We start from the raw sequence: 23,101 nt of genomic DNA on the forward strand, positions 1-23,101 counted from the left end.
ACTTATCTTAAAATTTATTCAGGTGATGTAACAGGGGATTTTTTAAAAGGAAATAGCTAATTAATTATGTATATCAGCACAACCTGAAAGAGCTGCCTAGTGATACGGTGGACTTTTTCTTACTCCAGGACTTTTTAAACCCACTTTAGTGTGGCTTTTGCTCCCATCAATTTACTCAAATAGTCTTTGCTAAGATCACCAACATCCTTCACACTGCCACATGCAAGTGACTCCTTCTCAGTCCCGAAATGCTTGGCAGCAGCATGGACCAGGCTCGCTCTTCTCTTTGGCTCTTCCATGCTCTTCTCTACTGGTTTTCCCCCTGCCCCATGGCTGTTCCTGCTCCACCAGACCTCACAGCTTCCGACCTTACAGCACAGCCTGGGACTGCTTGTCCGCTCTGCACTCCCCTCCGAAACGATCTCGCCCATTTCCATGAAGTTAATGCCATCTCATGAGGGTGGCTCCCAAGCATTTATATCCATCTCCGATCTCGCCTACCTGGCTCAGATCGACATCTCTAACTCCCCGCTTGACACCTCCACCTGGGTCTCTCACATAATTCCCACACTTAAAGTATTTAATATGGAGCCTTTGATTTTCTGCCCTAAACCAGTTCCTTCTACAATCTAGTTTTCTTCTCAGTAAATGGCCCCCGCGTACAACACTTACTCACACGAAACCAAAGGCCCCTTTATTCTTCCTTACTTCACAAACATCAGAAAGTTCCATCAGTTATAATTCTAATGTATATTTCAAGTTCAAACCTTTCCTCTCCATTTCCGCTGCCAGGATCTCACTCCAGGCCACCACGGTCACGTCCCGGGATTAGGGCCCACTCACTTCCTAACAGGGTGGTCTCTGCTTCCATTCTTGCTCCATCCAATCCATTCTCTGACTAGGAGTGGAAGTAACGCTTCAAACCATAAATCAGATTGTGCCCTATCTTACTTAAGTTATCCCCACAGATTCTCACTGTACTTAGAATACAATCCAAATTCCTCACTAGGTCCTCCAAGGCCCCAGCTGATCTGTCCTCCTGTCTCTTTATTGCTTAAGCCAATTCAAGTTCGGTTTTCTGTTACCTGTAACAGAAAGTAAGGCTGTTGTGCAGATGGGGAAGGACAGAAGGGTTTAAGCACAGAACGGATACAGCCGGATCTGTAATTTTGAAGAGAGCATCCTAATGGCACTGTGGACGGTGGATTTGCAGGGGAAGCATATGAGTTAATAAGACTTGCTAGAAGGCTACGGCCACCGTCCAGGAACATGATGGGACTGAACCAGAGCAATAGAGCTACAGAGAAAAGAACAGACTTGAGAAATGTTAGGTTGCCTGTTCAACAGGACTTGGGGTTAGCCATAGAGACGGGGGTGCAGGGGTGGAGGGGGGTGAAGAACACAGTGATGATGCCCACATCTCATCTGGGAATCCAAGTATATACTGATGCAACAGCTAAGATAAAGGAAGGCTGGGAAGAGAAGGCTGGTGGACAGGTAAGGAGGGTGAGCTCCCTGTCCCTGTCCACTCAGGTGCTGCAGCAGGAGCACAGAAGCTGCGTGTTGGACTGAAGGCACAGTCCAGAGGCCCACTGTCCGCCAGAAGGAACTCCCCTAACAGCCTCCACGTCCTCGTCGGGCTGGCTTCTCAAAATGCCTGAGTCTTAGGAGAAAACTCTATTTCCAATACGAGAAAGGCAGGGAAGCTGCCTACTGTGAGGCTAGTTCTTTTGTAAGAACAATACTTGTGGGGCGGGTTAGATGAAGCTCTCCCTAGCTATTTAGCGTTTCCATTTTCTGATTCTCACTGAATAAGAAAACAGCCTCAGCTCTCTCTATTCTTCCTAGAGAACTAAGTAATGGGAGGTGGGAGAAAAACTGAACTCAGTCCAGCCTGCTACACGGGGATGAATCCCCAACGCACCGGTGCAGGGGTGTCTCCCAGCCGCTAAGTGGACAATGAGGGCACGTGTAGCAACCCCCGTACCCCACACCCCTCCCTATCTGCTCCCATTTCAGTCCACGGTACTATTATCCAGTCTGCCTAACCAAGCTCAAAAGCAGTAACATTTAATCTGAAAACTGGCAATTAGCAGCTCACAAATGAATCCTAAGAGCAAAATTCCCTGTTACGTGTTCCTTGTAGCAACCTGCTGTTGCTCAAGTTCATGGACCTCAGTTAGCTGCAGATCCCGAGCCTGGATGAATCCCCGCTTAGCCACCTCTAGCCACTTGACCTCCCTCCAGCATCAGTTCATTCATAAAATAAGTAGTGACATTTTCCCTACGTCCTCCTCAGTATCTACTGCGAGGAACAGCTGAAAAAACATATGTGACAGAACTATGCAAATTGTCAAAAAGTAAATAAATCTAAGTTGTCCCGAAGCACCAATGTGTAAAACATGCAATGATGTCTACTTTTCAGAAACCATCCCTTTATTTAAAAAAATAAAAAAATTTCCCAGCTGAGTAACATAATGGATCCAACTTACAACCCATCTCTGCCCATTGTTAACCCTTTCTCACGACATTTAAAGTAGCCCTCCTAACGCTAACCAGTTATTATATTTTCTATTATACTATCCTGTTTTTAATGTCTGTTACTGTACTTTGTATAACCTTTAATTACTTAATCATCTGGCCACCAGAATGCCAACTTCAGTGAAAACAGGAATTCTGTCTGTCTACTCTTGTCTTCCTACCCCCTGAGCACTGTACAGAGATTTAAAAGTGCTCAATAAATACTTGTTGAATACATACACGTTTTCAATATGGAAAACAAAACCATCTCTATAAAATCAACTTACCATCTAAAGTTATGTGTGAATCTTCTACAGCATTATCTAAAAAATGAAAACAAACACATCTTACATTAATGAAACTCCTTTAGAACCCTGAATTAATGTATATCCATTCAGATACCTAAATTTGGCTCTTTTTAGGTTGTGGTTTCTTACAGAGAGATTCACAAGTGTTTATATCTGCATATCAACTTTTAATTGCCAAATTACATTAAAAAAATACATCAAACAGGCTGATATTATCCCTGTTGACATAAAATTTGCACCATAAGTAGGGAACAAATATACTGACTGACAATATCTAATTACTTCCTTGGTGACTTGAAAATGTCATGTATTTCTTACCACATGTATCTTTGTTCCACAAGTTATATGAGTTTTAACAAATACAAGGGGACTGGCTTGCAGAAGGAAACATCTGCTTAGAGAAAAAGCTTACCTGAAGTTTCTATCCCTTCATTTTCCAATGGTTCATAGGCTATAAAATACACAGAAAAAAGAATCCTTTAGTAGTGCCTAACTCTCCTTATAACACAACATTGGCTACGCTTCAAGAGCAGAAACAATGTCTGATATATCCTTGAACTCTGCGGCTGCCACGGGAAACCGGCACATTACAGGGCAGGGGTGGGGAAGAGCTTGGTGTGGAGGGAGGTGAGCCCGAGTCCGAGTCCGCCACTTTCAGTCACAGGAGATGGGCAATTACATGTGCTTCCTTCCTGTAAAACGCAGGAAGTTAAGGTTCCTCCCCAACCATTTGCTACCAGGATCCAATAATCTGCTTATTCCCAGGTGGCACTGAATTTCCCCTTTTTGTTTTCTTCATGTCTGGTGGAGGTTCTGAGGTGCTCACGGCTCCACCCCGCTTACCACTCTGGGTCCAAGTTTTCCCCCAGTTTGCTTAGGGAAAAAGTCTCAGATCTTCACCTGAGGGCAAACACCCCGGGCGCCAGCCTCTCAGAATGAAGTTTCAGCGGCAGGCCCGTAATTCATGACTCAGCCATGGCCCCCCCTGCCCATTTACCCTCCTGTTGACTCGAACGGGGCGTAATGCTTCTCTGCTTTGCTGCAAAGAAGACTCTTGTCTCTGCAGTCTGTTCTCACGCCTGGCTGGGTCCCAGTAGCTTTCTTACTCTACCTAATGCCTGCTTTTCCCATTTTGCAAAATGCCTCAAAGCTACTTCTACACTGAGAGCAAACTTTCTTATTCTCTCAGCAGGTCATACATTTATGCTTTTTATCCACTTAATACAGAAAAAAGGTTGAGCACCTGTTATCTTTCAGATATATTAATTTGTGCTGGAGTGGAGCAAGTGACAATTTTTAATATATCCTTTTTCTGTCCTTTTAGTGGCATTTGTAAGACAAAGGAGCAGTAAATGTTTGCTCACTCTGTCTGCCACCCTGAACCATGTCTCAGTATTTAAACATGCTCAAGTCACCACCAACTTAAAAAAAAAAAGCCGTTTCTTGAGGCAGCTTCCCCTTGCCGGCTCTCTCTCCTCCATTTCATAGTCTAATTTCTTTAGAGTCCCTTATATTTGCCGTCTCATCTCCTCACTGTCTCTCCTCAACATGTACCCAATCTGTCTTCTGATCCTGACCACATCCCTAAAAAGGCTTCTCTAAGACCACCAATGAGCACCTCATTTTTTTTAAAATTAAAATATAGGTAACATACAATATTATACAAGTTTCCGGTGTACAGCATAGTGAGTCAACATTTATATACCTTACGAAGCAATCACCACAATAAATCTAATAATCATCTGTCAGCATGATACTACTGACTATATTCCCTGTGCTGTACATTGCATTCCTGCAAGTTATTTATTTTATACCTGAAGTTTGTGCCTTTTGCTCCCCTTTTTCTCCCATCCCCCACACCTCCTTCCCTCTGTGCCTATGAGTCTGTTTCTGAAGAGAAGGGTGCCACTTTTCATCTAGGGGACACCTCCCACCCTTACATGTCTTAACAGCTCCTTTCCTTTCAAACACTAGTGCCCTTGGATGTCAATGTTACCACATTCTCCTTTTATTCCTTTGTTTCTCTTTCTCAGAATTCTTTATCATTTCATCCTTTTCTTACCAGCCATTAAATATCGGCTTTCATCAAAGTCCAGCCACGGAACCTCCTCTCTTCTCACTTTGTTCTCTAAGGGAGCTCAGACTTTGGCTTCAATGACCATGTATATATCTCAAACTCCCAACCATGAATTAGACTTCTCTTCTGAGACCCAAACATCATCTATTACAGCAGTTCTCAACCTGTGGGTCGCGACCCCTTTGGGGGTCGAACGACCCTTTCACAGGGGTTGCCTAAGACCATCAGAAAACAAAAAGATATTTACATTACGATTCATAACAGTAGCAAAATTACAGTTATAGAGGAGGAACGAAAATAATTTTATGGTTGGGGGTCACCACAACATGAAGGACTGTATTAAGAGGTCGCGGCATTAGGAAGGTTGAGAACCGCTGCTCTATCAGCTTATTAGATACCTCGGCCTGAACTATTCACACATTTGGACTAGACCACCTGGCTCAGTTCCTGTTTGCCAGTCTGGGCTGTCTTAGGAAAAAAGCATCAGCATCTGTCAAGTGCGTAAGGCGGAGGTGCTCTGGACACCGTGCTCTCCCCCCAGAGAAACCACACGTCAAGTGCTGTTGATTTTACCTTCTAATGTTTCTCAACTTTGTCTAGTGCCCTTCGCCTTCCCGTCACCCTGGTTTAAACTGCTTTCATTGTTGCCTCACTTTTGTGCACTGAAAACAACTGCTGGTTTAAACTGCTTTCATTGTTGCCTCACTTCTGTCTGCTGAAAACAGCGCTGCCCCAGGTCACTGAGAGGCCAGGGCTCTAGGCCGAAGGCACGTTTGCAGGGCTCGCCTTGTGTGGCCTCAGCAGCATGGACCTGCTGAACACCCCTTTCTTGAGATTCATCTCCTTCAACTCCTCATTTGGCAGAGATGTGACTCAGGGCAAGATCAGGTTTGGAGAGCTTCAGTCACCGACCTGGGCTCCCCATGTCTACTCTTGTCTCTCTCTAGCCTATTTGCTACATGTCAGACTGACTGACCTCAACAAGATGCAGGTCTGACTTTGTTGTGCCCTGAACGGTGCCCTAAGGTGAAGGTGGATGTCCTTGACCTACCTACAGGCATCCTCTGGACCAGGACCACCTCTCAATCTCAGCCCACGAGCCTCTCAGTGTCCACTCTTTAGACACATCTTCCCACCTCAGAGGCTCCACACTCTGTTCCAGCCACCTCTCCCCTCGCCTTGTCAACTGCTCTCATGGACGCCTTCCCTCGTGCAGGACTAGACAGGGTGTCTTTACTATATTCTGTCACACACGACACCCGTTCTCACCAGCACTTAGCACGGCTGTAACTGAATACTAAATTGAAATTACTTGTGTCATTTCTACTCCGCTAAACTATTATGTCCATGGGAACAGGGGCCATGTGTGTGTTCCTCACTAGAGCTGTTCCAGTATCCTATGCTTTGGACACAAGACACTTAATACATAGGTAGTGTATGAATAAATCAATTCGATGGTAAGACGGTACTATTATTTCCCAAGCATATCCAGTGTAGGCTTGATGCTTTCTAGGCTATTTATTATGTGGAAAGCTGCTTCCATCTACAACCTTAGTAAGCCATATGTTTTCTAGAGTTTGGGGAGTTTATTATATATTCTGTTTTCCACTAAAAACATTTTGTTTTACCCTACTTACAGTTTCACCTGAATTCCACAAAGGTATCTTTTTAAAACAGAGTGACTAATTCTGTGTTCTATTAGATCTATTTTGTTTAAAAAAGCTTATGTTCTATAGCAAGGAAATCCAAAGTATCTCACCAAATCTTGGTGATCCTTTAGGTTGTATTTATTATTCTTTGTTAATATTTTAAATTATATTTATTATGATATTCTGCCAATGAGAATACATCTATTTTTACAACATCTTTTTAGCAACTTTACAGCGTCTTTTTTGGTGTGTAATTTTACATTTCTTTCCAGTTTAATGTTGAGGTTCTCTACACCTAGTGTGCAAATTGCATTCCAAACATGTTCTTTCCAGCATATTGAGGAAAACACTAAAATGACTGGCAGAAATTAGAAAAGTATGTCAAACCCTACCTCTACATTTTAGTTTCCTATTTTCTCCTTCAAATTCAAAACTGAAAAGAAAATCTAAATAAAATCATAGTGGCCAAGTTGTTTAATTTCTTATAAAAAAATATTAGTTCCCTAAAGATAGAATCCAGAATTCTTCCAATGGTATCCCCATAGAAATAGCCACCGTGGATGGTGATCTTGGTAGGGTCTCAAATATTAAATACATACACTTAAAAAATTAGCTGATCTGGCCTACACACAGCCATTCCTAATTTTCAATTGAAATTCACCAACTATCACAAGACTACAAATTTCTTAAAGTTGGGACTCTATAATATATTCATCTTTGACTGTCAAGCCCTAAAACCATCTAGCACATAGAAAGTCCTCATATTGGACTCAAGCACTATACATTTCTTCATCCTTCTTGCTTTACACTCAAAGTTGCACCTGACTGACTTATTTCCTTCTACAGTCATTGCTGAAGATATCAGAATAAAAAAGATACACCACTGGCTCTGTCATTTGTGGGTCATATGAACTTATGCAAATTAGTTATATTTTCTGAACCATGTTTCTCTCCTCTGGGAAGTAGCAGAAATATAATCTACTTTGTGGAGTTTAATAAAACAGCACAAGAAGTGCTTGGGCAAAAAGGAGCTATCATTGTCTACATCTGAATCTAATACTCCTCACACCACAGATCTGCCAGAACTATTCACTCCATGCTGCCTTTACCCTTGGAATGAAATTCTTCTGCACCTTTCTCCATGCCGGCAGAGCAGTCACCCTTACTTAAGAGAGGGATTTATTTGTAGAAGCAGCTAGAGTAGTTAAACTCTGACCAAAGCAGTTTAAAGAACACAACACATATTTTAGTCTAAAGATAGCTAAGACTAGAAAGTAATGAGATAAGTTTTCTTGAATAATTTTAACTGTTTCTTAAGGCAACTTGCAATGAGTTTAAGAAATTATTTAAGCAATGGCAGAAGCACTGAAATAGGTAAACAATCTCCCCAAGTAAAGTATTTGAAAATTACCATTCATTTTGATGTTTTGAGTTATGGTTTTGTAGCTTAAAACATTATTCTCTATACTATATACTCAACCTATGAGTCGAGTTTAAAACAAGCAGGTGGCTGAAGGTTAAAAAGCATTTTCAAACCTTGTTGATCGTAGTCTTGGTATGTTATGTCATCTGCAAAAAAGAGAATAAAAACCAAAATAAGTATTAAATGAATCATCCTGTGTAATTGCTTAGCTAAAAAAACACAAATTAATCTCAAAAACAAAACTCTATTTGTTTAAATACTATCATCTACACAGTCAGCGAAATATGTCTCTGCCCAAAACAACTAGAGGAAAGGGCAGGTAAATTACTTTTATACAGATTTCTCAAACTGACATAAAGCTAAATATGCAAAAGTAGAGTTAGGAATTAATATCCTATTTTTCTATGGAGCCAGTGGTAGATAAGGTGAATGAAATATGAAAGCCTGATATTCTTTAATAATCTAATTTTGTTACAAAGCAAAAAGTCTTGTATTAGGTGTTAAAATTACTTCTGTGTCTCCTTTGAAAGAAAAATCACCATATGAACATGGCATTGAAACTTCAAAGCCTTAAGTAATATTTAAAATTCATGTAAATGTTCATCTCATACCTCTCATCTCATCATGGTAGAGTCTTTCATCATCTATTACTGGTTCGATGGACTCTAAAAAGAAAAAATATACACCTTTGTTAAATATGAAGAAACCAAACACACTGTTAGACAGCACTCTAAATTATTTACAAATTAATTCTAATCTTCACAACCATGTAAGGTAGAGATTGTCATTATCATTTAATAAAATTTAAGACAATAAAGTTTCATAATTTGCTCTCTAAGTCAAAAGACAGAAAGGAGCAGTACTGGGATTCGAACCGAGTCTGACTCCACACCATCATTCTGCCTCATTAATTTCTAACTGTTCTTTCCAGCCTCTGATCTACAAAAACCAACATCTCAACGGTAGTTTGAGGAACACATCTGCTTCTTTCCTCATTTCTCCACGTAATATTAAAATATATACAGAAATATCTGTAACTATCTGGGAAACCAAAAATGATTGAGTATTCTAAAGAGTACTCTGTCGAATCAGAGTGAATCAGCAACCCTGGGTTACACGGTCTTGGCCACTGGCTCAGACAGAAACACGTATCACAAACCTGGATTTTCCTGTTCATACATCATCTCTTCCATATCCTGTTTATAGATCTGTGAAGCTATAAATTAGGAAATAATTAGGGAATTACAAATACATCTCAAGTAAGGACTGCACTTGCTATTCAAAATAGGAAAAACACAATTTCTAGTAACGATAAAAATGTAAAATCAAACCCTAATGATGCTCAAACTCACATTCACCCAGGGAACAAACAGTACCGCCTGTGCTAAATGCCAAGTACAACCATGAATAAGACAGCCCCACCACAATGCATTTATAATCAAACCACAAAATAGGGGAGCTAGAGTCTTACTTAACTTATGTGAATGCAACTATATTCAGAAAAAGAAAAGAAAAGAAAAGAAAAATGAGACGAGAGAGAGAGACAGGGAGAGGCTGAGATAGCTCCTCCCACCCGCTCAGCAAGCACCTACTGTGGAGCCTGAGTGAGGACACACACGTGTCCCAGCCCCGCACTTGGACTCAACACCTGAGTACTCTCACATGGCAACATAATTCTAGTGTTTACAGATACATATGGTTGAAACAACGATATACCCCTAACTGCCAGCCAACGAACGATGAGATATCACATGGTCCTCACGCACAGAAAGAGGGCCCTACTCCACAACAGGAAGAAAAACTGGCCAACAACACGGGCTTAACTGAAAGATAATGTGTTCATCTCCAGTGTGGCCATAACCTATGGGGACGCGTGACATGTAGCAATACACAATTCTGACCTTTCACTGACTTTGTCAATTAAGACTGTAAAACAAGCAATTCTACCATATCTTTTGACCTACTAATCACACTACTGAAAATTTATCCTCAGGAAGTAGACTTCAAAAACACAAAGACTATATTCACAAAGATATAATTATGATATAATACATAATATATAAAAAATTATTAACTATATATTGTAATATTTGATATATTATAAAATATTATTAATATATAATAAATAATCATAGGTAATGTTTTCACTCTTTCTTGATGCTTTTTAGGAGAAGGCTCATACTAATAAAAAAAGAAGAGTATTAAATTAAAATCTCACCTGTCTCTTCTACATGGTGACTATGTTCAGTTTCTGGAAAAAAACATGATATCAGTATTAGTACTTTCAGAAAATGGTATGTATATATACTGTATAAGTATATTCTGAATCTATGCTTACCACTGATTTTATTTTGAAAGCAAGTAACTGTTAAAACATAAGTATATCTATTAAACATCTGCTAAACACTACCTTTCCCTGGAACTGCACTTAGCAATGCCTCACACGTTCCCTTATTCATTTGGTCCAGTCAACAACCCCACACGTGGCTGACAGATGCCATAACCTGGGCTAAAGAGAGAGGATGACTTAGAGTCACACGCTGACAAACGCTGGGCCCAGAAAAGGGGCTTACTTCTAATCTACATCACATTCTGCTCTGGCGGCCTATTTGCTAGAGCGAAAGTGCACTGTGTACAGATGGGAATGCCAAAGGAAGAAAAGAGGAGACGCTAAGTTTGGGGAGCTGACAGGTAAACGTGTTGATAACTTAACCCACATGCCCCTGACAAAAAAGTGCTGTCACCGTATAATCCTCACCATGCATGTGACCCTTGGTAATTTAACAGCTTCATGAAGTGTAAATATTTTTAATTTCTGAAGTTGTTTAATAGGCAACTTTTAAGTTCAAACTGAATCTATGCCCCACTTAAGGATTAGGTTAGAAAATAGGGCGTCTTCAATTTATCAATTTTTTACAAGTGTTTCCTTCCTGCCCCCAATCTATAACTCCTATCCTCAAACATATCAAATTCCTTATATTTTGGATTATTTTACATATTCTTGACTGAATTCTGTTGAATAGTGAGCATCTGAGGATACCAAAATTCTGAGCAACTGTCAATCTTCCTGAGCCATCTTGGCTGAAGACAGGAGGAAGGAGGAGATACCAGGGATGTGCGAAAATCATTTTATCAGCATCTCTACTCAGAAACTAGAAACATTTTCCCATAGAAATCATGACATACATGACAACTGAAGTTCTAAAGCTAGCCTATAAGTGTCTATTTTCAATGTGCAATGTAGCCAAAATCATATACGTGTTCCAAAGCACTTTGAGTTTACACTTTTCACAGAAAGTTTTACATTATATACAATTCTCTAGGCTGATATGGAAACCAAACTATCACTTATAACACTATTTCTATAAAAAAGCGCATTTCCTGCCCTTAACAACTGACACAAATATAAGCTTTTGGTAATACATTTGTTCATAAATTAAGAGCTGCTGGCGTCTACCATAGTTTCCCAATATATTAAATATGGAGAGAAGTAAATATACTTTTGTATTACCTTTATATTTTTAAAAAGTCCTGGCAACTGTGCTGTGCAGAGGCTACCTCTCCACCCAAGTTTTTAGCCTAGACGAGTGCCTGACACCTACAGGCTATGAGCACAGGTGTTGAAACCTTCACCTGCTCACACACAGCCGAGTTGGGTGTGAGGTGAGGCACATAAAAGAATCAACAGCCTCGCCACACTTCTGCTCAACCCTGGCTGCACCTTAATATCCCCTGGGAAGCTTTTACAGTTATCCATTTGGGGGGCCTCCTACTCCCCAAATATTCCGATTCACTTTGTCTAGGGTGGTGGGTCACATGCATTCTTTTAGAAGCTAACGGATCTTAATGGCCTCCATTGAAAACTATTTGTGGGATACCAGTCCATGTCCGTGGACGTGTTCATAAGAAGTTCTCCCTCTGGATCCAGGACCCCACGGCTCTGGGTTCCTCCTACCTTTGCAAGTGCTGCGGATTTGATCTACTGCCCGTTTCTCAGTTAGTTCTGTCTACCTCTCTGAACTCGGCTTAGACTTCGCTAATCCTTGAATCCTGCCAGGCACCTCTGGTCTAGATCTCATGTGGCTTCTGGAGACGTGCTGTTGCAACCCCACCTCAGGCTCTGATGATTATTACAGGGTGGGGTGTAATGTGTAATGTGGTTAATTTGGGTGTGGTGCCACCAACCATTTCCCCCAATTTCAGCATAGGCTTGTTTTCTTTCATGGCTCTTCAGAAAAGAAACATCCACCTTAAGTAAACAATGGTTCATTCGCATTCATTTTTAAATGTAAAATTATATCATTTATATATTTTAAATACAATGACATAAATCAGAGTACAAAACTTGTGGCTTAAAATCGTTTAAGAATCATTAAGATTTTCAAGGACTACTTTCAAAACAGAGGAGCGGACAGATGTCACAAGGAGGAAGCATGTGTCCTTATTTAACAGGGCTCCCCCAAATAATGGCAGTCTCACAGTAAAGCATAGCAGGGCACAAAACATATAAATACAGAGTTTTCAGTCAACTGTAACTGAAAAATAAAAAAAAATATTCAAAAATAAAAAAATACAAAATAAAATAAATTATACCATTAAAAAGAATAATAAAATATCATAAAAAGAGTTTTCATCCTCACAGAAATTGCTACTCTGTATATTGACAGTCAATAACTCTAACTCTAACATGCATGCCTATTGCATATGATCCCAGGGAATCTACTCAACTGATATTTGAATAACCGCATTTAATTAAAAATATTGAAACAGAAGAGCTGTCAGGCAAACTAGTCTATAGACCAGATCCATTCTGCCTTCAATTCTGTACATGGACCTTTACTGAGACATCACTGTAAATGCCCATTTGGGTGCTGTCCAGGGCTGATTCTACATGATAGCACAGCTGAGTTGTTCCAACAGAGGCTATAGGGTCTGCAAAGCCCAAAATATTCACCTTCTGGCCATTTTCAGAAAGTTTGCCAATGCCAAGTATAAAAACTAAGAATTGTGTTCCACCAACTGTAATTACAGAGGTTATGTTAGAACAAGAGCCTATGTGATAGGTTATCAAATAAAATATTTCATCAGCTGTTTGAGTTTTTTATAACACATGGTACTCTAGAAAAAAAGACAATAAAAGTAACATGCTGAAGTAGTTCACTTAATTTCTATAAGAAATGTATATAGTCTCAGTTTCCCCTAAAAGTGCTTTGATCGAAATTGGGATATGTATTTTTTTGGGGGAAAGAATCATTTTAAATGAAGTTTTCAGTTTCAACTTAAAAAAAGAACAACTTTAGATAAAAGCTAAATATTGGTTTTAAAGAAGTTTAAGAAAAATTTTAACAACCATAATTACAAATTGCCTATTGTATCTTTTTCTGAAACCAAGAAATGTTCTACCTTCCGGAAATGTTCCAGCTTCCAGAGGTTCAAATGTATCATCTGCATCACCTCCTACAAGGAAATCATCTTCCGGTTGCTGTTCTCCTGCTGGTCCACCCGCTTCTTGTTGAAGATCTTCTCCTTGAAAAACGACAATGAACAAAGTGATACAGGAGTAGGGCAAGGGCTCACAGCAGCAGCCAACACAGACACAGAAGCCCCTGCGGTAGGGTGGCCACATGCTGGTCCTCCCGCTGGTTACTCCCTGCCCCTCCTCTGTTGGTACCCACTGAGGGGCACGGCAGAGGGTGTGAAAGGTCTTCCCTCACTAGAACACCAGCTCACCATTGTTAGGAACCTCATATATTTTGTTCACTGTGTAGGCCCAGCACCTAGGGCCATGCCCAACCATAGGAAATGCTCCATAAATATTTAATGAATGAACAAATGAATTCACAATTATTAATATATTTGCCTCTTCAATTATCACTAGGTCAGAGAAAGGGTCACCCTGTGACCTTCTGTTGAGAATTGACCTAAAATTCCATGTAACCATCTTAAATAACTCTATACTACTATTCTACTGCAAAGAACAGCCAGCCACCTATCTAAGCCGTAGGCTAGGTCATCTGCATGAGGTCACCTGCATTATATTTTGTATCTAAGCATTCCTATGTTTAGCCTTTCAGTTTTGCAAAGATGCCCATTAGCTCTTCCGAGACTCTTATGACTTACTTAACCGTTCTGCTTTATTTGTGTAGATGTTGGACATACTCATTATTCCACTGAAATTTGATATTGCTTATCATTGTGGTGTAAAAAGTTTCTTGATAGTCACCTGCCATGGCTTGAAGCAGAATATGTCCTACATAAACACTCTAACCAAAGAACTCAAGTGAACTGGATTTAGCTGTACAATGAAGCCCAGTGTTTAGGAATGTGGGGTCTGGAATGTATGGCTCCAGACTTAAATTCTTCCACACCAGCTGTGTGACCCTGGGCAAGTTACTTAACTACTCTGTGCCTAAAATGTCTCTTCCATAAAAAAGGAAATAAACATTGTTGTGGGGACTAAAGCATTTAGGAAAATGCATGGCCCATAAGCATTAAGGTGTTATTATGTGTTGCTGTTGTTATTTTTAACATCTCCTCATCACAGTGATAACAATATTACTATTTCTGCTGCGACTGAACTCCCCCAAGACTGCAGGAAGGTTTCCTTAGTTACTTTGTTTTTAGTGTGGAATAGTGAGGCTCTCGGGTGTTGCTGAATTATGTAGGCCCATTTATGTCACTACTATGTATTTGTTTTCTGTCTTCTCATCACAGCCTGCCAATATTGCTTCTCTTCCTTTCAGATTTTCTTCTGCTCAGCGAGCCTATCACCAATTCTGATTCCTGTCACTAATTTTAAGACTCTTTTTCTTCTTAGCATAGTCCCTTTTCCTTACTCTCATTTTATGCAGTATAATTTTATGGTTTTTACATGAGCAGGGTTTAGCTCTGTCAGCCATGACTATTCACTGAGAAGTCCATTTTCGGTAGGGAAACCAACCGGACATCGTACGCTATCCGTGAGTCTCCATGTCTCAGTGTGACAGCCTGATATGAAGAAAACAGTTTCCTGAGGCTTATAGGCTGGAGGCATTGCCCAACCCTCTGCAGCTGTCACTCCAACCCTGTGAGCTAAGTACTGTCATCCCACTTTGAAGGATGAGAAACTTGACTTTGCTAAAACTACACAGCTCATAAATGACACCTGCAGGACCAGAACCCAATAATGAAAGAGAGTGATGGGGACAGACAGTCTACTTTAGAGATGGCGGTCAGAGAGGCCATGTTTGGTCTGACAAGATGTAAAGACTGGAACACGAACACACACACACACACACACACACACACACACACACACACACACACACACACACACNACACACACACACACACACACACACACACACACACACACACACACACACACACACCCTAAGTGCAAAGGCGCCGAGGCAGGGATAGGCAATTACAAGGAAAGGGCGGAGGCCAGCCAGGCTAGAGAAAAGTGACCTTTGGGAGAAAGAGACCAGGCCCAGATGAGGCCCGGGGGCTAGGCTACACCGAACATGGGGTGTGGAGGACCAAGAGTGCAAACAAGGGCCCAACTAGATGCTACTGCAGAGGTCCTGGCAAGAGGTGACGGCGATGGCTGACACCCTGCAAAGTCCAGGTATGTGTTGGAGGCAAAGGCGACAGGACCTGCTGATGGGTTACATGTGAGGGGAGAAGAGGAGACAGAAATCAAGGGAAACCCCAGGTTTTTAGCTGAAGCAACCTTGTGGATAGGGAGACCATTAACTAAAATATAAAAGATAAAATAAGAGAAAAAAATTGGGGGAGAGAGTAAGGGGAGGAGAGCTTTGAGATGGAGCGGAATCAGGAATTCAGTTTTAGGTACATTTATTTTAAGTCTGAGATACCCATAAAACATGCAAATGGAAATAAGTATGCAGGAGGATAAACCAGAAGCTTAGATGAGAGAACACGGCAGATAAACATTTAGAAATTACACAAATACCATTTAAAGCTATGGCCTATGTGACTTTCTAAGGACAAAGTCTCGATAAAGAAGAAAACAGGTCCAAGACAGAGGCCTGTGGCAGGAAACACAGGCGCCAGACTTGATTTCTCCCTTTTCTGCCTGCTTTCCTACACCCACCACCTAAATGTCTGCCATGTCATCTACTCTCCTCACTCCTCACCTCGGGCTAAATGTGGTTTGACTACCCATCGCTGCTCTGGGCGACCAGCACAGCCCCCATCAGGTGCTCTGCCACTGGCTCCCTCCACCTCACTCCTCAGGCTGCAGAGGGCACAGTCGCCTCAGCACCCTCCAGGGGTTTCGCTTTACTCTTAGAACCAAGTAAAACTATCCTTTCCCTCATCACGCTCCCCCTGCCAGCCACCCTCAATCACCTTCTGACCCTCTTTCGCCTCTGGACTTTCTTCACATGCCCTTTGCTTAAAAACCCTCTGCTGACATGTGCCTGGCAAAGCACTACGCCATCCCTCAGCTCCTGTCCTGGATGTCATGTCATGTCCCCCTGGAAGCCTCTGCTAACTCCAGCATCTCTGTAAACCCCACGTGGCATCCTGTGTTTCACCATTACAGCACTTACCTCATTATAGTGAAATCACTCATGTAGACTGCATTATCCTTGTGTTAGGATAAAAAGGTATGGAAGGGGAGAACTGTGCTTGCACACACAGGCAGACATACGTGCAAGTGATGTGGCTTTCCCAGCTGGTGATCAAAGACACTGGCTCCCATGTCCAGCAGCCAATGGCGGGAACCCACGACTCCGCCAAAGCTGGTCTCCCCAAGCCGGACGGATGGAGCTAGCTGGCATGCTTTATATTTACCCTCAAAACACCCAATTTAAATGATAAGGCATTCTGTTTGTTTTTAAGAAAAATTATTGTTTGTTTCCTTTAGGGCTGCCTTCAGCTCACACCAAACCATTCGGAGTATCAGGAGACCATATTTTCTGCCCCCTTCAAAAATCCCTTTGTGAGCTATGTTTTGGGGTTATGCTCTCTACTCTTAAGAAGGGATGCTTCAAGAAACAGTTCTGAAAAATCTTAAAACATGGGTTTCTAGACTATCATTTCATATTCTCTGTACAGAACTTCACATAAACAAGTTTTTAGATGTAAGCACTAGGAAAATGCTTTATATTCTCTAAGCAGGTCACATGTTTACTTCCTCTCTGGTCATGAGATCGCCATAATTAAAAGTGTCCCCTCTGTGCTCCGGCGGCCACCTAAGCATGCAGTAAAATGTGAGGGTCAGTGATAGCACCCCAATACCCCATGACAGCTTGTTGGTTGTGCTCTACTCTCTTCCTCCCTGTGCTTGCCATCCATCCTTGATGTATCACTGGTCTCGTCTGCTTATTCATGAATAACTACTACATCTTTATTTAGGTGTATGTGATAAGTTCCTTAATAGTAAGGTAAGGTCAAATGCGTTTAGTGCTATTTCAGAAATACTTGTCATTTAATAACTTAAAAAAAGAATCCAAACACTCAATTATGATTTGAATTTTCAAATAATGTCCAAGTCATGTGATGTAAAGAACCATTATTTTAGTAATACATGAAAAAACAGTCGATTTTAATTCATACCATGTTCTGTGTATGCTGTTTCATGGAGAGGGGAATGAATTTCTTCTTGTACTTCATCTTCAATATGCTGAGGTCCTAAAATAATTACAAAACATAACTAAGTAGAAAAAAAATCCTAGACATTAATGTAGAACATGAAATGTGGCATGCATGTATATCCACTTAAATGAATATATCTGGCTAATCTATGCATACTTTTCACATCATCTGACCACTTTTTTTCTGTTAGCAAACATGGTAGATATTTAAAACCGTTTTCATTTTGACAGAAGATATGTAAAAAGACCATAAGATTTTTAAAAAGAAAGCTAATTTGGGTTCAGATTTTTCTTTAAAAAAGAAACCTCACTCAGAACAAAATTATTTCAGTTTCTAATTGATAAAATGCACACAGACGATAGAATAAAGAAAACAGGAAGGCCAGAGCTTTCTGAAGGGAAATACTGGGAAATAAAGGTAAAAACATGGCAGACGAGGTCAATACACATGAACGTACATGGTCAACCCCGGTATTCCCTCGCTGGTGTGAGGACGGGAGTGGTCAGGGGAGGGCTGACAGCTCCCAGAAGTTGTCACAAATCGTGAGTAGGAGAACTTACAATGTACCTGACCATCCTTTCAGCTTTAGAGAACCTGGTCTGACAGATAAATAGATTCAAATAGATGCAAATTACAAAAATGAACATTAGTAATGCCACTTCGACACCACCGTGGTACTTATTAGCTTATCAGGATTCTTGCAACATCACACAACAAACAAGAAGCTATAATTACATTGACACCATTAGAAAATTTCTAACAAACATCATCTATGTTCAGTAAATAGAAGTGGCATTAGACTTAGTATCACGAATGCTGTCACGTGCAATAATGCTAATGATATCAGTTATATTCCCAAGCTAATCTTTAATGACAAAAACATAGTAAGTTAATTGGAACTTCAGAAAGGAAGAAGCTTAAGAATCTATCATGCTAATCACACTACAAAACTATTTCTACAGCACATAAAGCGCCTTCTATTTTTAAGACGTTTGCATTTCACAAACCTTTTCTATACATATTCTCATCTAACTACAGAAGAGCCTGCCACCCTCTATTCTTCCCTCACCGTCTCTCACCATGCCTCACGACAGCTTCCTACCTGGGTGCCCAGTTTTCCAGGCTGCACAGAGGACATAAGCTGAGTAGGAAGTGCAAGGCAGCAGTCCGCTCCTCTGTTTAGCCCTTCAATGGCCTCCTTTGCCTGACGAGATGAAAATCTAAGCTCCCCAGAACAGAATATAAGGCCACCACAACCTAGCCCTCAGGGGCCCTTCCAGAATCTCTGCTACAGCCCTGGCTTGACCCTGGTGAGTGCACCCCGCTTTCATCTGTCCATGACTCTGTGATGCTCCTCTTTTACCCTGGGGCAGTGGCCGGACCACAGTGAGTTAAAGAGGGAGTGGAATATAAGGCAAAAAAGCAACTGTGGATTCTTCTTTCAAAAGTGTGGCTAGCACAGCACAGACAGGGGCAGGAGAGCAGAGAGAGGACTGCAAGGGTCAGAGGGGGGTTATTTTATGGTGTTTTAATGAGTGGCATGTACCTATGTATATGAATAGGTGGTAGAGAAGAGAGAAGCTAAAGACTTAGATGAGAGAAAGGTTGAAAAGACAACATTTAAACTAAACCAAATAGTGCCAAGAAGTTGAAAAGGTCATGAGGTGATAATAAACTCACAGATTTGGGGGATAGGTTACCTGTAATATGCAAAGAGTAATACTGACAAGAAATTAAAAAGGAAGAGTGGAAGCAAATGGCACATTTCAGAGAAGGTACTCTCTTCAAAAAACAAGATTTTTTAAATTATAAGTTTATTTAGTAAAGTAAAATTTGAGGTGCTAAATCCAAATACACATTTAAAATTTAAAACATAAGAAAAAAAAAAAAAGTCCAGAACTCTTGTGCTGGAACCATGGTATGCTTATAGCAATTCTATAGCAACAGGAAGAGACAGTAAATTCTCCTGGGATTATGATTTAAACAAATTTTAAAAATCAGATCAACAAACTGATCTTAAGAGGAAGGAAGGAAAATCAAATATTATTTGTAAGTACACAGTGACAAAATCAGCCAAAGTACCATTTTGAACCAGGACTTAAGTTGCCAGTAAATATGTGGTGTCATACCCAACACTTCCACTGGGTGGCAAAACAAAACCAAATTTTTAAGAACTACTTGAGTACATTAAGTGTGCAGAAATTAAATAGTACTTTGTAATAAATATCCAGCATAAACAGGAAATGATAATAACGGATTAAATTTTCATTTACCAATTTATTAAGAGATTTGAGGAGTTCTCATCCTATGGGTCACGGGACTTTGGGCGACTAAGAAGATACTTAAATTGATCTAGGAATTTATAAATATGTAAAACAGGCTTCACAAGATGAGACATGGAGGTCTGGGAAGCTTTTGATATAGAAGGGGACTCATTTTAAAAAGCTCAGGAACCCAGTGGACCTACTCTATTAAATAATGTGACAAACGATGACAAACTGGTACAACCTGTGTCTAATTTTACTTTCAAGGTGACAAGTGAGAGTAGTCCTGGAACTGGGATCAAGAAACATAGCATTTAGTTCACGTTCCTAAACTGTGTGATCTCAGGCAACAAGCAACCACCTCTGTGTGCCTTCGATTCTTGATCTCAAAAATGAAAACCATTCTGTGTAAATTTTTACTAGGAAGTTTACTATCAAAATTTTTTATTAATTTTAAAATTTAAATTTAAAATTTTATTAATTTTAAATTTTTTAAATGTATTAAGTTTACTATCACATTTTGGAAGAGAAGGAAAAGTATTTCACAACTCTTGTAAACACTGCAAAACAAATTATGAGTAAAACATGATTCTGCAAAATGCACACTGGGATCTACCTGGGGTCAGAACTACAGGAAAGCTTACCTGTGCCCTCGGGAACCAGCTCCTCAAGCCAAGGGTAGGGCTCAGCCTCTTCCGGCGGGACTGCTGGCTTGGAAGCAGATCTTTCTTTAAGGCCTGCATTTTTATTCACAAAGTTAACTTGCGGTTTGGTTTTTTTTTGACATATTAAACCAGGAAAAATAATATTCTCAAATACTTCATCAATAGCGCAAGTAATGCAAAGTTGCTGAGACTTTACACTACCTAAAAACATTGATATGCTTAAAAACTGAAGTAGGAAAAGAGTTTGCTCTTCAACTTCACATGGGCCTTTAACTCCCTTTACCTAAGTTAACCTTTCATTTAAACAACAAATAAAACAAAAATCATTGTTTCAATGTTCATGGAGCTCTAAAATATAAAGTTGAACTTAACCAAAGAAGCCCATGATGAGTTCATGCTCCCCTTGTGTTCAGAAGTGACTAATGAATTCCTAAGTCTTGAACTCTGAATTCAGCAAAGACAACTAAGATACACTTGAACTTTATATAGTTATTTGTGAACACTCCATATTTTGATTTACATATCATTTATTCTTCTTGAAAACTATACAAATAAGAAGGAATCATACATAACTATTTACAATCTTCTAAGGGTAACACAAGCAATCATGTTATTCCATAAGAGTAAAAAGATACAGGAAAAAAATGGGTTTTTTTATGTCTTATAAGGAAAATTAAACATCAGGGGAAATTCACATGAAAGCTGTTTTTAAAGTTAACACCAGTCTAAAATCTGTTATACTCAATTAGTTCTTTGATATTTTATAAGTAGAACATTAAAATGTATCCTCAATTAAATGCAACTATTTGGGAAGCTCAACTAGCTAGGTTCAAGTTTGTTGACTCCGTGTCCCAAACCCTGAGCTTTCTACTATACATTATTGAGAATCTTGTACCAACAGTTGTTGTTAAGGGATTGTGTCGTGCCCATCAATAGCCTAAAGTGAAAAGGCCAAGACAGAACGGAGAGGCATTTTTCCTAATCTCAAGCAGCTTTATACAACTCTTAATATACATATATTATCATAGTCTAGAAAATTCTCATTTCAATGTCTTTTACTTTTTTTGATTCTTTGTACTTTTCCTTATCATTCTTTCTTCCATGTCTCTTCCTTCTTCTCTCAGCGACAAAAACATACTCCCACCTTCCTCTCCCAAATCCTAGACACTGAGACAGATACACAGGAGCCCATGTCATCCCTTTCATGTCCTCTAGTCACTTCCAACACTACTTACACAGAACAAATGAACACCAGTATGACAAACACCGGTGGATACAGCTGTGTTCTACCACTACCAATAAAGTCACTTCTAACTACGAAACAGTGTCCAGAGGGATTATATATAAATACCCACAGATCCTGATGGTAGTTAAATTCAGAGGGGATGGTGGAGACGGAGGCCTATTAAAACACATCACATCTCAAATTCCAAATTCAGGGCTGCAAATTCTCATGCCGTTTTCCAGTTAAATAATCCATTCTTACATCACTCAACTGTTAACGGTACAGGTATGGAGCTATTTATTCATTGCCAAGTTCTGCTGAAAGAACAGGGGGAACCTTAGGAAGGATGCTTCAGAATCATGTAACTTATCATTGTTCTCTCAGCACCTCAGAAAACACCTGGCACGTAGCAGGTGCCCATAAACACTAGCTGAAGAGCTGAGCACATCCAACAGTGTGAGGACTTTGCACATTTAATGGCTGCAGTCTCTGTGGGGCCAGGCGCCATAGCTGCACCAGAGTGGCTTAGGGCTGTAAAGGGGGAGTGGGATGCATCCAGTCCCCTACTACTGTTTACCAAAGAGATTCATTCACACCTGCATCCCAGCACCCACCACCACAGTAACAGGGCCCTAGTGTGCCTGGGACAGTACCCATTTATATCTGTTATTCTGGTATAATTATTTTACTCTAAAAAGTACCTCAGTTTGAATGAAAAACTACAGGGTCATTCTTTGTTCATCCCATAGGTAGCAGGTTTTCAAACTGTGTGCTCCCTAAGTTCAATTAGCAATATAAATATGTTCCCACCAAACCATAAAGACTTGAACTGCCTGAAAATCCCATTCTTATTGGATTTTGAGGAACATTTCATTTGAAAAACTTTTTTTTTTTTCTGAAAGTGTTTGAAACTACTAGTATATCAACATGTAGCATAAAACACCCTTCATAGTCAGTTTTCTCTGTATCAGCTGGGAGTTATTTGTCTTGAAAACTGAAATTGTAAAACATTGAAAACAATAGGAGAAAGCAAAAGCATATATAACAAGAGAAAATATTGAGCGGTTTTCTTTTCTGTCCAAAGTGGCTGGTGAGTTAGTTGTAAATTTACTGATACCTGGTTACAGCTATTTTCCAGAGGGGAGAGCAGCGCAAAAACAAACAGCATTGTAAACATCAAGAAAGCTGATCATATTAACACATCTCCGTCCCCACTTCCTTACATGTTCTAAAATTTAACACAAACACATTCTAGATGAATTCTATTGCTTTGACAACCCATATAGGAGAATCAGCCCTGGTGTTTCCCAAAATCATTTTGCCACCAAAATCCATTTTAGTCCCTGAATAAATTTCTTCAAAAA

General features: G+C 40.1%; 1 protein-coding gene across 6 annotated transcripts in view; it reads right to left on the minus strand.

The window, feature by feature from the left end:
- The window catches only part of LOC109377781 (aspartyl/asparaginyl beta-hydroxylase-like), a 105,366-nt gene that overhangs the window by 46,406 nt on the left and 35,859 nt on the right, over positions 1-23,101 (minus strand). For 5 of the 6 annotated variants that reach the window (XM_019634225.1, XM_019634223.1, XM_019634224.1 and 2 more), the window contains exons 7-15: positions 20,492-20,584; positions 17,545-17,619; positions 13,381-13,503; positions 10,196-10,228; positions 9,137-9,193; positions 8,589-8,642; positions 8,091-8,123; positions 3,241-3,279; positions 2,808-2,843 (exon numbers count right to left, since the gene is read on the minus strand). In XM_019634225.1, coding sequence (XP_019489770.1) covers positions 2,808-2,843; positions 3,241-3,279; positions 8,091-8,123; positions 8,589-8,642; positions 9,137-9,193; positions 10,196-10,228; positions 13,381-13,503; positions 17,545-17,619; positions 20,492-20,584 — 543 coding nt within the window. The remainder of the gene's footprint in view (positions 1-2,807; positions 2,844-3,240; positions 3,280-8,090; positions 8,124-8,588; positions 8,643-9,136; positions 9,194-10,195; positions 10,229-13,380; positions 13,504-17,544; positions 17,620-20,491; positions 20,585-23,101) is intronic. The other variant, XM_019634230.1, reaches the window with a different exon arrangement.

Source organism: Hipposideros armiger, unplaced genomic scaffold, assembly GCF_001890085.2.
Source record: "Hipposideros armiger isolate ML-2016 unplaced genomic scaffold, ASM189008v1 scaffold_1552, whole genome shotgun sequence".
Lineage (NCBI taxonomy): Eukaryota > Metazoa > Chordata > Mammalia > Chiroptera > Hipposideridae > Hipposideros > Hipposideros armiger.